Below are 15,169 nucleotides of genomic sequence, written 5' to 3' on the forward strand. Positions count from 1 at the left end.
GGTTCGTGTAACTCACTTGCCTACTCTTACGCGTGGTGAATTAATTCTCCACCCATCTCTCCTTCGTTGAGAAGCATGCAACACATTAAAATTAAAACAAATAAAAGCTTCAAAGAGAGAATAAATCCCAACTTTGTGTTTTTTTTTTCAATCTTCACGCAAAAGGAATAATAAAATTTCTCTGACGGTTTCAAGCTCTCATCGGAACCCTAGATCTGTTACTTTTTCCGATTTTAATTTCGCTGTTTTCCGATTCAGATCTGAGTGTGAATTTTATCAGATTCTGATTTCATAATTTGATGTCGAAACCTTGGGGTGGGATTGGAATTGGGGCTTGGGCTGATGAAGCAGAGCGCGCCGATGAAGAACAAGCGGCGGAAGCTGCTTCTGCAACGGCGGATACACAGAGTTTTCCTAGCCTGAGAGAAGCTGCGGCGGCGACTGCGACTAATGCTAAGTCTAGGAAGATGAAGAAAATGAGTTTATCTGAGTTTGGTGGTTACACAGCACCTGGAGGTAGGAACTCTGTTGGATTGACTCACCAAGAGATTCTTCAATTACCCACTGGTCCGAGGCAACGCTCTGAGGATGAAATGCAACCTGGTCGTTTAGGTGGTGGGTTCTCTTCTTATGGTGGAGGAGGTTCTGGGAGAATGGGGAGAGATCGTGATGATTCTGATGGCTCTTGGGGTGGTGGTGGAAGGAGACCTTACGGTGGTGGATTTGATGATGATAGGAGAGGGAATCAGTCTAGGGTTTCGGATTTTCCTCAACCTTCTAGGGCTGATGAGGTTGATGATTGGGGGAAAGCCAAGAAACCGCTCCCTTCTTTTGATCAAGGACGACAAGGTCGTTACGGTGGCGGCGGCGGAGGTGGTTTTGGAGGCGGCGGAGGTGGTTTCGGAGGCGCTGGTGGAGATAGTGGTGGGTTATCTGGAAGAGCTGATGGTGTTGATAATTGGGGTGCAGGGAAAAAGCAAGCAGCACCGGTTAGATCATCTACATTTGGGTCGAGTTTTGGTGATTCAGGCCGTGAATCTGACCGTTGGTCCAGAGGAGAAGTAGTCGGAGGTGGTGTTCAGGAGGAACGTCGTCGTTTGGTTCTGGAACCACGAAAGGTTGTTGTTGACTCAGGAGCGAGTGAGACTCCACCTGTTGTTGAGAAGACGAGTAAGCCTAACCCGTTTGGGGCAGCTAGACCGAGGGAAGATATTTTGGCGGAGAAAGGTTTGGACTGGAAGAAGATTGACTCAGATATTGAGGCTAAGAAAGGAAGTTCTCAAACGAGTAGGCCGACGAGTGCCCATTCGAGCAGGCCTTCTAGTGCTCAGTCTAACAGGTCTGAGAGTTCAGGGTTGAATAATGTGGTGAAACCGAGACCAAAGGTCAATCCTTTTGGTGATGCTAAGCCTCGTGAAGTGTTGTTGGAGGAACAAGGGAAGGATTGGCGTAAAATGGATATGGAACTTGAGCATCGCAGAGTTGACAGGTCCTTATTCATTTGGATTCTTTTAATTTTCACTGAGGATTGTGGATCTCTTTCAATTCTATGTTGCTCTAGTTATCTGAGTATTGAATCTGTTAATATTCTCATTTTGCTGCATGTTGATTTTGAAGTAATATTTAACTGCTTCATACATTGTGCAACAAGAATCAATATGTATGTAGTTGGATGAATTTTGGAGATTAAAACGTTTGGAACTGAGAACCTAAAATAGTTTGCTGTGTATGCTTTCTAGATTTCAGATCCATAATGGCTGTGTTTTGATGGGATTTGTATTTAGTTATAGAGTCTTCATGTTTATTCTGCCTATTAGTGCATTGATTGAGTTTCAGAGCCTGTTAGATAGCTTCTGCTTGTTTCTCTTGAGTGTGGTTTGTGCATGATATAGTCCCCATCTAGACTTCGAGATTGAACTTGTGTGATTCTTTTGTCTGTGATGCTTCTTTTTTAAACTTTATGACAGTCGGATACTGATCCCTGTGTTGTGAAAAAACAACTTTTCCAGACCTGAAACAGACGAAGAGAAGATGTTGAAGGAAGAGATTGAAGAGCTCAGGAAAAAACTCGAGAAGGAATCCATTGCTCCAGAGATCAAGGATTCTGAACAAGAACCCGGCAGTAATAATAATCACAATGATTCACCGGAAATATTACGCGGGAAAGAGAAACATCTTGAAATACTAACCCGTGAGTTGGACGACAAAGTCAGGTTCAGGCAGAAACCAATTGAGAGGCCCGGGTCTGGTGCAGGCAGAACAGGAACATATTCAGAAAGATCACATTCCCGGGCTGGATCAATTGATGAAACGAGGAGTTTTGAATCCACTGAGAGACCCAGATCACGTGGTGCCGTCGATGCCTGGGTTAGACCCGTCGATGATCAGCGCAGAAACTTCCAAGGAAGCAAAGAGCGCGGTTTCTTCAGCAACAGGTTAGTTAGTCCATTACAATTGAAAAATCTCATTTTCGCTACAAGTTAAGAGAACTATACACTCGGTATAATTTGGATGCATTTAGGCTCATATTAATTTCTGAAGTCTCGGGTTTCGACAGGTCGTCCTCTAGGGAAGGTTGGTAAGAAGAAAACGAAGAACAACCAAATGTGGGATATGTTTAAGTACTACACAGTTCCCAGATTTTGAAGAAGACTTAGAGAAGCGTTAATTTCATTAATAAATATTTATAAAAACCCTAATCTTTGTTCTTTTTTGTTGGTTAATCTTCGGAATCGGAGCGTCGTTGTTTTGTTTTGGTCTTCTGCTCAGCGAAGGCGTGTGTGTCAAGAGAATGTGTCTCTCCTGTTATATTTTAAGACTCTTTCGAATCTTGATTGTTATATTTTTTTGTAGTTAATCCTACTTTCTTAACTCCTTGCTTTGTAATTCGTTAACACATTTATTTGCCAATAACTCTATTTGTATTGGAACAACAAGAAAGACAACGTTCAGGATAAAACCCAACAGAGTACAACAGAAATAAGACAACTTAGTGCTTACACATACTTCCCTCTATACTTAGGTTTTGGATCTTTAAAGGCTTTGGGATCAGTGTGAATCTGAGAAGAATCAATGGGTTTAAACACAGAGGAATGAATATTACCATCCTCTAACCACTTAAGATGATTCTCTCTAAACTCTAAATGCATTAAACGAGCAGCTTCTTTGATCTCTTCACTGTAAGGCTCTACTTTCACCATAGTTAGTAGAACCCGACTGTACCGCGAGCTCAGGATCTGTTCAGAGACCGCAACTAACTTGAAACACGGGTGCTCAGGGAACTTAACCTCGCCGCCAGTCTCATCTCTCAAAACCGGGAAGAAAAAGACGAGCCTGCCTTTCATTACCAGCATTCTCGCAGCAAGGTGAAGCAGATCATGAACACACTCAACTAGACTATATGCACCAGTGGATGGAATGTGATCTGTCCTTTTATCATCAGGGACAGTGTAAGGATCCACTGTTCCTCTTAGGATTTTCCGGCCACCAGATTTACGTCCACCAGCTCGAACCCCGTAAGGTGGATCACAGATAATTGCATCGAAGATCTGTATTGATGGATACATATAACATAAACTCAGTGATCTCAACTCAATATGCCAGAGATAATAATAAAAGAACACAGAGAGAGAGAGAGAGCATTACCTCTTTTAGCCCGGACCGCCAAGGAGGAAGATTGTTATCCATTCTAAGTAGAGCAACTGGCATAGGTAATCCATACTACATAACCGATAACAGTGTAAGAACCCGAGATATCAAAATGACTTGTTTGAAGAAGAAACATACAAGAAGAAGTTAAACCACTAACCTGCTTGAAATTGCTCCAAACATTACAGTCTGGACCACGTCCATCACGCACTACTCTGATATCAATATCTGCACCCTAATACAACAACTCTTTTGTAAGTTTTGAGATCCAGAAACCAAAAAAAAATGATCAAGAAACTGAGGTGAATAGTTGCTAACCATAGTCATTGCACCAAACTGCGCAGCAGAGACAAGAATGCTCCCAGTACCAACGAAAGGATCATACACTAGTTTCCCCGATGTAGCTTTCGCTTGATTAGCCATTAAGAAAGCCATCTCAGCATCCATAGCAGTTGGGCCAAGGTAAGTACGAGATTTCAACTGAAATGTAGGTAAAAGCTTCCTATCAGCAAAACCAACCTCCCTCCCAAAAAAGATCCTTCTCTGTAGAATAGGTTGAAGTCCATTGTTCTCTTCAGATTCAATCATCTCCATTAGAAAAAAGTTGTGATCTGGATTCTTCAAGTTCACTCGACCCTAACAACAATATCAAATAACCAAAAAAAAATCATATACCTATAAAAAGATAGACAACCAAAAGAGACTGAAACAAGAAAGTGGAATCAGACCTCAAATGGGATATAAGTAAGTGACTGGATTCGATCTTTCTGCTCATCAAAAGTTAAACCCTTTCCGAAAGTTTCAACAGAGATTCTAAAGGTTGAATCAGAAGTGAGAAATTGAAGCTTTCGAGAATCAGAGTAGCTTAGAATCGAGTCTTTAAGCTCTTCATAGCAAGTCCCTTCACCCCAAAGCTCGTACATTCCTTTCACCAATATGCTTCTCTTGGCGATGTTACGAGCGATTTCTTCAGATGAAAGCTGAACGAAGTGGAATGGAGTATCGTTATGGTGATGTTCAGGTAGACGCCATTGGAGTGACTCATTCTCTGCAATCTCTTCTCCGAAGAGTTCAGCTAAAGCTTCTACTTCTGGCTTTCTGAAGTCTAATAGTCTGTGATAGAAGACACAAAGAAACCACATCTCTTCTTTCCCCCAAATCCAAAACCCTAATTTGACAACAGAACTGAGAGGGAAGAAAACGAAGACGACGGCGATTAAAAGTCTAAAACCCCCTCTTCAAAACCCTTTTACATGGGCCTAACTAAGCCCATTTATTAGGCCCATTGTTAAAGTAAAATGACGGAGATACCCCCGTTAGCTGTCGAATACGATATATCGCGTTGTTTGCTTCCTTCTTCCACTTCTCTGTTTTGTCAAAGTTCGTCTGCTCCTCCTCCTCCTCTTTTCAGAAAATTAGGGTTCCGTCGCAAATCGCGATCAGATCTCGAACTCTCTGGTATGATTTACTAGTTTCTTCTACCTTGTTTTATTATGAAGTATCGATTTACTTGTATGTCCCGTCGTCTTTTTTATTGTCGATCCTGATTCGATATTTCTAGGGTTTACCATCGCGCAATTACGATTTCATGTTATCTAGTTGATACAATTGAGATTTAGCTTCTTGGATACTACATCTCGTAAGTGCGAACCTTATTTAGAAAACGTGTTCAGAATTATTGTCTTGTAGCTTTGTCTTCTGGATCTGCAGTGTTCAGAATTATTGTCTTTGTAGCTGTGTCTTCTTGATCTGCAGTGTTAATATCTTCTTTAGCTCTTGTTAAGGGAATTATGTTGAACGCTTATTTACTACATCAAAAACTTTTGTCTGCTTGTTGTAGAAGATGTCGGAAGATCCAGAGTACCGTTGCTTCATTGGTGGGCTTGCCTGGTCAACATCTGATCGTGGCCTCAGAGATGCTTTTGAGAAGTACGGTCACCTCGTTGAGGCCAAGGTAAATATTTTTATCCCTCTTTTATAAGGTTATCTGTCCTCTTCTGTTTGCTGTGACGTTGAAGCTTTGATTTGTTTTTCTTTTGGGATTGTGCTTAAAACGTTTAAGCTTTGTTTAGTTATGTTTATTTCCCTGCTCATTGCATATCTGTTAGTGGCGTTTCTGTTTTGTAATTTGATTGCGCAGACTTTGAAGCTTTGATTGTTTTGTAATTTGTTTGTTTCCTTACCCTTTAAGAATCTGTCTGTGTATGGCGTTGTCTGTTTAGTAATATAAACTTCATAATGTCTACCTGATTTATGAGTGCCATAAATAGTATGAGAGATAAACCTTATCTATTGATACACAGGTGGTTCTTGACAAGTTTTCTGGTCGCTCCCGTGGTTTTGGGTTCATCACTTTTGATGAGAAAAAAGCTATGGATGAAGCTATTACAGCAATGAATGGAATGGATTTAGATGGGCGAACTATAACTGTTGATAAAGCCCAGCCACATCAGGGTGGGTCAGGCAGAGATCATGATGGAGACCGCAGTCGTGATCGTGGATATGACCGTGATCGTAGCCGTCCCTCTGGTGGGCGAGGTGGTGGAGATTGCTTTAAATGTGGCAAGCCTGGACATTTTGCCAGGGAGTGTCCTTCTGAAAGTAGTAGAGATGGTGGGGGAAGGTATAGCTCAAAGGACGATAGGTACAGTGCAAAGGATGATAGGTATGGTGCGAAAGATGATAGGTACGGTGCAAAGGATGATAGGTACAGCTCAAAGGATGATAGGTACAGTGCAAAGGATGATAGGTATGGTAGTAGGGATGGTGGAGGTAGTCGCTATGGACCTGACCGCAGTGGAGAGCGTTCTGGAGGACGTAGCAGGGATGGTGGCAGCCGTGGAGGTCCAGGAGGTGAGAGGCACAGTCGTGCTCCATATGATCGCCCCAGAGGTGGTGGCTACTAGAATTCTACGCCAAAAGGTATGTGTATGCATTGGGTTATACTACTGTTTTCTATCACATCTCCGCAAAGTTAAGTGCTGGTAAGACTTAGGTTGAAGTTACTTTATGTTTTTTTTTTTGCAGTGAAAAGAAGTTGAAGGTTTCTGCTTGCGGCTCTCTTGTCAAGTGCGAAGTCAAAGTTACACTGGATGGTCTGTTTTCTTCAATGTATTTGGTTAAGCTCGAGAAAGAAGATGTGTCTCTATTTTGGCCCTAAAGTCAAGAGTCGACTATGTTCCTAAAGTGCTCTCTCTCCTTTTGATATGTTGATCCCTATGGAAACCTTGTGCTTGGTTGGTTTGAGACACAATTTGAGATGTGCTACTTTATGCTTTTCGTAATGAATGCGTGGGTTATCCCCCAACACCAAATTTGCAAAAAAGCCTCAGGTACGTGATTGATTGATCTTTACGGAATATCATATCCAGGGTCAACATTTGGTAAAATTCAAATGTTGTTATATTTGGGGATATGCCGTTTATTGATTCTGGTAAACAATGATGCAGGATAATCTCTGATACTTGGGTTTAGCCGTGAAATATAACGGCTGGTCTATATAACTTGTGATGGGATTGGAATTTTTTCATTGATGACTGATACTTGGCTTCTGGAACTCAAACTTCCCCCTCACGAGTACATTTTTTCAGGAAAAAAAAGAATGGTTCTTATGAAAATTTAGTGTCATGGTTCCAAGTCAAATCCAATAATTTCGTCAACTAAAGAAATTCCCAATGGATGGCTCGTCTAGAATATGCTCTCTGGGTTTGTCTAGTCTTTCTGGGTTCTCTTCGTGCCTCTTCGTTCTCCCTTGTCTCTTGCTAGTGGCCTGCCTTTGATTCTCTCAATCTCTAGCCTCGAGGAATTGACACATTATATGTTGCTAATATAGCTAGATAAATAGGGTGATTGATTAGTCATATCATGCTTCGATTACTTTCATAATTTGTATTGCGTACATCGCTTGTTAGCTCTTAAGATCTAAGCATGTAATCATTAATTAAATAATTTGTAGGTCACATGAGTTGTGTCGGGTAAACATTGACTTTATTATCTTATAGAAAATGAATAGTATATGCTTGACTAATTAATATAGATGCTTAATGCCACTTACTTTCGTAATTCGTCTTCCATGCATCCCTTAGATGATCTTATGTGTAATGGAGTAAGCAATTTAACTTAAATGAAGATTTTAATTTGTAAGTCACATAAATTAAGACTACTAACTAAGCAAGTTAACAAAAATGAAGACTTTTAATTTGTAAGTCACATAAATTAAGACTACTAACTAAGCAGTTTAACAAAAATGAAGACTTTGTAATTGTAAGTCACATAAAGAACCAAGCAAATTTACATTATGACTTTGTAGATCACATTAATAAAGACTTTTTTGAGTGACAAAAGTTGTGTAGTTTATTTAGCGTAAACGTTGCCTTCCTTCACTTGGATAGAAAAATTGAACAGGATATAATTCTCCCTCTTCTCTCTTTGTAATTGAAAATGGAAACTAATGTCTTGTTAATAAATTTAGTATTAGTAGTAGGATCATCTCTCTTGCATCCAGGAGTTTGCTCTCCTTCTTGCAGTTTCTCGGCGATATTCAACTTCGGCGACTCTAATTCCGACACAGGCGGACTCTCCGCCGCATTTGGACAAGCCCCTTTCCCAAATGGACAAACTTTCTTCCACTCCCCTTCTGGTCGTTTCTCTGATGGTCGACTCATCATTGACTTCATAGGTTCTTAGTTCTTACTTCTTTGTACAGACATTAATAAATTCCTCGTATTTTGATATAAAGTTAGAATCTTTAGTAAATTTCTCTGTCTTCTATTGCTGAAAAAATCAGCGGAGGAGTTAGGGTTACCATACCTAAATGCTTTCTTGGACTCCATGGGTTCAAACTTCAGCCATGGTGCTAATTTCGCCACCGCTGGATCCACCGTCCGGCCACCTAACACCACCATTTCTCAGGGCGGTGCGAGTCCCATCTCTCTCGCCGTTCAGTTGGTTCAATTCTCTGATTTCCTCACACGTTCACAACTCATTCGGAACCAAGGTACTTTAAAAGTTTCAACCTTTTTCATCCTAAACATATATATATATATATATATACACAAGAACAATGCTTGCAAAAGAAAAGTTTGAACCTTTTGATCTGTTTTGGGTTTACAAATAGGTGGAGTGTTTAAGCAACTACTTCCGAGAAAAGAGTACTTCTCTGGAGCATTGTACACATTCGACATCGGTCAGAACGATCTCACCGCTGGATTAAAACTCAACATGACTACAGAGCAAATCAAGGCTTATATTCCAGAAGTTCTTGATCAATTCTCCAACGCCATTCGTGTAAGCAAAAGATTTAAAAGTCTCTTTTATTCACTTAGATACATAGCTTTGATTAACTAAATTAACCAACCAACCGTCTTTTTGATTTTCTGTAGAAAGTGTATAGTAAAGGAGGAAGAAGATTTTGGATACACAACACAGCTCCTCTTGGTTGTTTACCTTATGTTCTTGACAGGTTTCCAGTACCGGCTTCTCAAATGGACATTCACGGTTGTGCGATTCCGCGTAATGAGATTGCTCGGTTTTATAACTCTGAACTCAAAAGAAGAGTAATTGGGTTGAGAAAAGAGCTTTCTAAAGCTACATTTACTTATGTTGATGTCTACTCTATCAAACTCACTCTCATCACTCAAGCCAAGAAACTCGGTATTTCGAATGAACCTTTTTGATGTTTATACGATATAATTGGTGACTCGGTACTGATGACTTTATTGATTATATGTTGGATGTGGTGATGTAGGTTTTAGATATCCGTTGATAGCTTGTTGTGGACATGGTGGGAAGTACAATTTTAGCAATAATATAAGATGTGGAGCTAAGGTTATGGTGAAAGGGAAAGAGGTCGTGCTTGCTAAGTCTTGTATTGACGTGTCGTTTAGAGTTAGCTGGGACGGCATACATTTCACTGAAACGGCGAATAAATGGATCTTTCAGCAAATAAACAGCGGGACGTTTTCGGATCCTCCTCTTCCCGTTAAGTTTGCCTGCACTACTAGATAGAAGAAGAATCATATGACCAAAGTGTCCCTTGAGGATGGGGACTAATAAAAGCTATTGCCTATTTGGAATCTTTGTTTTTGGTTCAAATTGTAAGAAAATTCTGATGAAAATGAAATTGCAACTACCTGTCATATTGTATTTGTATTTGATTATTCTTTTTTAGGATGAAGACACGTATCCAATGAAATTCATAAAAAATGTTTGATTTTATATTGATAAACATGTGGAACAGAAGTTGAACCCTGTTTTAGGTCGGTGGAACATACATACTCTCGAAAGCAATAAACGAACATGATTCGAAAAGAGAAATTTGAATTCGAACATAAACCGAAAAGTATCCAAACGGTCCTAAATATTAGAGTATAAACTTTCAATTCAAAACCAATGGACAATAATTAAAAAAGTTTATACTGTATATTTTGTATATTAGTTAGGATCTTGTCTAATTTCCGATCTGAGATATTGTTATTCCTGATACACGTTCTTTTAAAATGATAGTGTTTCGATGCATAATTCTCGGTATTTTCGAGCAAAGACGGATCGATGAACCAAATTTGGATCAGGACAAAGTGTTAATCCGACACTGATACCATATTATACTATACTACTTAAGTCAACTTCTAATATGGAATATGAGTATATCCTAATACTAAATCGGAACTCAATCCAAATTAAAAGAAAAAAATCATCTTTGATCTTTAACCTGATCCATATAAGTTGTGAGTATGGACTATTTAACAGGAAACAACAGTCATCATCACCAATTCGAAACAACGATCTCAATGACTGTTGAGAAACTCTTGACATATATGCCATAGTGAAAATAAGTGTTTTCTTTTTTTGTCAACAGCTGTAAAAAAAATCTACAGTTTTTATGAGTCAAGAGATGAATGGATTACTAATGAGATTATTGTTTTTGCTTCCCCATACGATATATATACACTAGAAATAATATCAACCCAACTCGAAAACATCTCTGACTCCTTTTTTGTTTTGATCACATTTTTCTCTAATTGCCAAATAAGAGTTAACCATAATGCTAAAAACACTAAATACACACTTATATTAACTTCTTACCAATAGCCACATTGACACTCATTTTTTCTTATTATTGTATCAACGACATATGCTTTCGTCCTCTCCACTTCACCTAAGACCATGTGCAATGGTATTGTTTTGGGCCGTCCCCCAGCAAATGTGTTTTTAAAATAAATCGAAAATGGCTCAATATTGAAGGATCGACTCTTTATTTGCGACGTTTTTTTGGCCATCCCAAAACACGTGGAAGGTGATGATTCGCAGAAGTTTTTGGGTAATAAGTAAGCAGTATCGTCTTGATCAAATTAATTACTGGGAACGACGAAGCGAGAGCTCTCTCTCTTTCAAGGTACTGTAATTCCGATTCTTCAGTTTTAGTTCCGACGTCTCGATCCTGCGTTTTTGAATATTCGAATCTTCCATCGCTTCTTCTCCGATCTTGTATTCCGCTGATCGTTTGTTTCCTTGTTCTTTTAGATTATGATTATACCCTGATCTATTGTTATTTGAGATTTCTTCAATCAGCTTGATTGGAGAAATTTTTTTTTGCGTTTTCTGGGTTGATTATGACTACATTGTAGAGATCTTTGCATTTTTATGTTTCGCATATGTGATTCTCTAATGAGATTTTGTGGATTGGACCAAAAACCATAAACACCAATGCTCAACATAAAAATAAGAAACTTTCTAAATAATAATATTAAAACTGGGGGACCAAAAATCATGGGACACCAATGCCCATGCTCTAAGACCTATCTATATTCAGAAAGGTTAATTATGTCATTCACGAAATTATTAATTATATTTATTCCACCTTAACTAAAGCCACGAATCACCTTGGGGATGTTAATTATGTAATTAACCACACATAATTCGCCACGTGGAAAATATAAAAGAGCGTGGACTATACCGTCTTCTTCCAGTCTGGCTGCTTCCACGAGGCCTCTTTACAATAAGTCAACTCCCACAATAATACCGTACATCGCGTCACACCTGATTACAGCTTCTCAACTATGTTTCCATCTTCTTCTTCTTCTTTTTATTTGTTTTTTTTTTATTTTATTATCAAAAACTCGTGAAAAACTATATAACATATCTCAGACTTAGACCCTATTAGGAAAATAAAAATTCTCAGACAAAAAGTTCATCGAATTTTTCGAAGAAGACGACGAAATTTGTTAATTAGATTTTTTGTTTTCTATAATCTCTCCTGGTAAATCTTTATTCTTTAGTTTGCATTGATAAACGTATATCACGTATCTTTAATTCTTGGTTGCTTGATGCCTTGATCCAATTATTTAAGTCTAATTTAATTCTCGGTTTAACGTGTCTTTCTGTTTTATCTTGTTAACCCCTTCTTATATCTGTTTTATTTTGTTTGATTACGCGTTACCGGCGTACGTAATTTATTACAAAGAAAGCTCAAATTATATACATATATATTTTCAGATATATAAATCTTTTTAAAAATCTTTCTTGACCAGAGTTCCAATTAGGTTTGTTTGTATCTTTCTTACTGTTTAAGCAAATTCACTCTCAATTTTGTATTTTTTCTTTCCTCTTTTTTTACTTTGATGTCAATATGAAAATTTGATCTGAATCTACAAAACCTTCTTTTTTTTCTTCTTTTTTTTTTTTTTTTTTAACTATTTTTACTTGATCATGCAGATATTAAAGTCTCGGAGACTTAGGTGATATTGGTCAACTTAACCAGTTTCAGAACATGGCAAACAACTCAATACGTTGGTTTGTGGCTTTAACAGATTCTTTGACTCTTTGAGTTCCATTATGAAAGAGATGATGATTAGTGATTCATAATTATCATTTTCTTCTTGCAGTTCGATTAGTAAAAAACCAAATGACGGTATGATGCTCATAATAGCGATTTTCCCGGGAATAGTCATTGGATTTTTATTAGGAATATCTTTCCCGACATTGTCACTAACTAAGGTATAGTATAAGCTTTTTAGATGTTAGTTTCTTTCAACCATTAATGTTTTTTTGGTGTGATTTTGTAAAGATGTTGTTTTATATTTTTTTGTCAGATGAATTTTCCAGCCAGCATACTTCCTTCTGTTGCTACTGTTTATATAGAAGATGAGAAAGCAGATAATTCACCTAGGAGAAGTCCAAAAATTGAGTTTAATTCAAGTGGTCCAGCACATCATAAGGCATGTTTTTTTTTTGTTTCTCCCTTGTGAACATATATGACTCATCTTGCCTTGTGGGATACGTTTACAAGACTTATTGTTTGGATATTGTGCAGATTTGGGTTCCATCAAATCCTCGAGGTGCAGAGATGTTAGCTCCAAGTATTGTTGCAGCCGAATCAGATTTTTACTTACGAAGATTATGGGGATTGCCTAAAGATGTATAAATAACATCATGTGGTTTTGTTTTATAACCTTTTAACTCAAATCTTTGATTAACTTGTCTCTGAATCTTGTTTTTTTTGGTTTCTTTAGGATTTACCAGATGTGAAGCCTAAGTATCTAGTTGCTTTTACTGTTTCTTATAAACAGAGAAAAAACATCGATGCTTGCATCAAAAAAGTATGTCTCTCTTTCTCTCTCTCTTGTGTTCTGTTTCCCTCTTTCATCTAATCTTTCAGCAAAATTATAAAAGCTAACTGAAGATATTTTACTCTCTCAATAGTTCTCAGATAACTTCACTATTGTTCTGTTTCATTACGATGGGAAAACCTCGGAATACGATGAATTTGAATGGTCTAAACGTGCGATACATGTGAGCGTACCTAAGCAAACCAAGTGGTAATTAAACAAACACTTCACTTACCTGTTTCTCCACTTTTCATTGATCTTAAGCTTTAAATAAACCTTTTGAATATGTTTGCATTTTGAAGGTGGTATGCTAAAAGGTTTTTGCATCCTGATATCATAGCACCGTATGAATATATATTTATTTGGGATGAAGATCTTGGTGTTGAAAACTTTGACGCAGAAGAGTAAGTACTCTGCTTATTCTGCTTCTTTTGATTATGTTATCTATCTCCAAGAAACTTAATCAGAAAATGTTTTGTACATCATTGCAGGTACATCAAGGTAGTAAAGAAGCATGGTCTAGAAATATCGCAACCCGCTGTGGAATCAAAGAAATCAATTACATGGAAGATAACAAAGCGAATACCCGGAATTGAAGTTCACAAGTATATAAAACGAACTCTTAGTTTTAAAGTAAACAAATTAACTTAACTAAAACGTATTTTGTTCCAAATTCTTTAACCAGAGAAGTCGAAGAGCGACCAGGCCGCTGCAAAAATCCTCACTTACCTCCTTGTGCAGGGTATGTACCTCATTTGTGAAAACCAACAATTCATGTACCTAAGTATTTTAATTTTCTTGATCTGATAGGTTTCAAACTGTTTGTTATTAGCTTTATAGAGATTATGGCTCCAGTTTTCTCAAGAGATTCATGGCGTTGTGTGTGGCATATGATACAGAATGACTTGGTTCACGGTTGGGGTCTTGACTTCGCGCTAAGAAAATGTGTCGAGGTTTAGATACAAATACAATCTCTTCACAAAAGCACATATTGTATATAATAATTTCACAAAACATTTAGGAAACTATAAGAAATAACATTGATTTCTTGATACAATAAAACAGCCTGCACATGAGAAGATTGGTGTTGTGGATTCTCAATGGATCATTCATCAAAAGATTCCTTCTTTAACCGGCCAGGTTAGAAACTTGATCCTTCTATATACTCAAACTAGCTTAATTACTAGCTTCTTGGTTCATAAATTTTGACTATGAGATGATCTCTTAATACATTGATCAGGGAACTGCACAGGATGGGAAAACCGCGTTCCAAGGGGTAATAGCTCAACTGCAACTATTTTCTTGCGTTATTGACCGAGTCTATTGCTGTTAATATATACATGTTTTTGGTCAGGTAAGGGAGAGATGTAAACGGGAATGGACAATGTTTCAGAAAAGAATGACGCGGTCAGAGCAGAAGTATCTGAAAGAAATTGCATCTGCATCTTCAAACGTTACACTTACATAAACCAAAAGAGCAGTGGTGGAGGAACTGAAATAACAAACTTTAGTCTACAGATAGCATTTCTAGTAAAAAAGAGAAATAGAATGTTGATATGATGATTGAGCACATATCCAAATATGTATACACATACACACACACCAATACACATTCTTTGGAAAGAACTAGATAGCTCTGTTCTAGAAACACTTGCAACAGATAATAAAGTTCTTTTCAAACTATTCATTTCTATATATACAATTCTTATGCAAGTACCCGGCAAAAGATACAAAGGATGATGAACAGCTGCGAAACTCAATTCTTGAAAGTGTATACTCTTTATTAGGAAGCATATCGAAAAGATCCCCCACCTTTGCGTACAAATCTCTTAGGATTCGAACAAAACTCACTCTATATCATATTTGAGTAAATAAAAATTGAAGCGTTTCAATCAAGAATAAGCACCATGACTCCA

At 37.9% G+C, this 15,169-nt stretch overlaps 5 protein-coding genes across 8 annotated transcripts; 4 read left to right on the top strand and 1 right to left on the bottom strand.

Moving 5' to 3' along the window:
* On the top strand, window positions 1-2,959 carry LOC104779850 (eukaryotic translation initiation factor 4B1). Its single transcript, XM_010504254.3, has 3 exons — window positions 1-1,489; window positions 2,010-2,435; window positions 2,558-2,959. Exons 1-3 carry the CDS (start codon window positions 300-302, stop codon window positions 2,580-2,582), a joined length of 1,641 nt encoding a protein of 546 aa, XP_010502556.2. The 5' UTR covers window positions 1-299; the 3' UTR covers window positions 2,583-2,959.
* On the bottom strand, window positions 2,899-4,877 carry LOC104790268 (uncharacterized). The gene is made up of 5 exons (XM_010515980.3): window positions 4,377-4,877; window positions 3,967-4,284; window positions 3,809-3,883; window positions 3,646-3,720; window positions 2,899-3,548 (listed from the first exon to the last, which is right to left on the bottom strand). The coding sequence occupies exons 1-5, from the start codon at window positions 4,788-4,790 to the stop codon at window positions 2,997-2,999; spliced, it is 1,434 nt and encodes a 477-aa protein (XP_010514282.2). The 5' UTR covers window positions 4,791-4,877; the 3' UTR covers window positions 2,899-2,996.
* Window positions 4,878-4,977: 100 nt separating this feature from the next.
* LOC104790265 (glycine-rich RNA-binding protein RZ1A) lies at window positions 4,978-7,679 on the top strand. 2 transcript variants are annotated; one of them, XM_087509907.1, is made up of 5 exons: window positions 4,978-5,106; window positions 5,492-5,602; window positions 5,952-6,570; window positions 6,676-6,980; window positions 7,098-7,679. In XM_087509907.1, exons 2-3 carry the CDS (start codon window positions 5,492-5,494, stop codon window positions 6,552-6,554), a joined length of 714 nt encoding a protein of 237 aa, XP_087366033.1. In that variant the 5' UTR covers window positions 4,978-5,106; the 3' UTR covers window positions 6,555-6,570; window positions 6,676-6,980; window positions 7,098-7,679. The 2 variants fall into 2 exon arrangements, with proteins under 2 accessions (XP_087366033.1, XP_087366032.1); XM_087509906.1 differs by having other exon boundaries at window positions 4,985-5,106; window positions 5,489-5,602.
* Window positions 7,098-9,785, top strand: LOC104779854 (GDSL esterase/lipase At3g26430-like). Its single transcript, XM_010504265.3, has 5 exons — window positions 7,098-8,326; window positions 8,435-8,644; window positions 8,765-8,934; window positions 9,030-9,300; window positions 9,395-9,785. Exons 1-5 carry the CDS (start codon window positions 8,089-8,091, stop codon window positions 9,652-9,654), a joined length of 1,149 nt encoding a protein of 382 aa, XP_010502567.1. The 5' UTR covers window positions 7,098-8,088; the 3' UTR covers window positions 9,655-9,785.
* A 1,916-nt stretch (window positions 9,786-11,701) lies between these two features.
* LOC104779855 (uncharacterized) lies at window positions 11,702-14,936 on the top strand. 3 transcript variants are annotated; one of them, XM_010504266.3, is made up of 14 exons: window positions 11,702-11,905; window positions 12,361-12,438; window positions 12,531-12,642; window positions 12,738-12,863; window positions 12,959-13,063; window positions 13,158-13,244; window positions 13,348-13,463; window positions 13,556-13,657; window positions 13,745-13,858; window positions 13,939-13,995; window positions 14,086-14,206; window positions 14,319-14,393; window positions 14,494-14,529; window positions 14,608-14,936. In XM_010504266.3, the coding sequence occupies exons 2-14, from the start codon at window positions 12,416-12,418 to the stop codon at window positions 14,719-14,721; spliced, it is 1,188 nt and encodes a 395-aa protein (XP_010502568.2). In that variant the 5' UTR covers window positions 11,702-11,905; window positions 12,361-12,415; the 3' UTR covers window positions 14,722-14,936. The 3 variants fall into 3 exon arrangements, with proteins under 3 accessions (XP_010502568.2, XP_010502569.2, XP_010502570.2); XM_010504267.3 differs by lacking the exon at window positions 11,702-11,905 and adding an exon at window positions 12,058-12,188; XM_010504268.3 differs by lacking the exon at window positions 11,702-11,905 and adding an exon at window positions 12,175-12,236.
* Window positions 14,937-15,169: the final 233 nt, after the last annotated feature.

Source organism: Camelina sativa, chromosome 4, assembly GCF_030686135.1.
Source record: "Camelina sativa cultivar CO46 ecotype springtype chromosome 4, ASM3068613v1".
Lineage (NCBI taxonomy): Eukaryota > Viridiplantae > Streptophyta > Magnoliopsida > Brassicales > Brassicaceae > Camelina > Camelina sativa.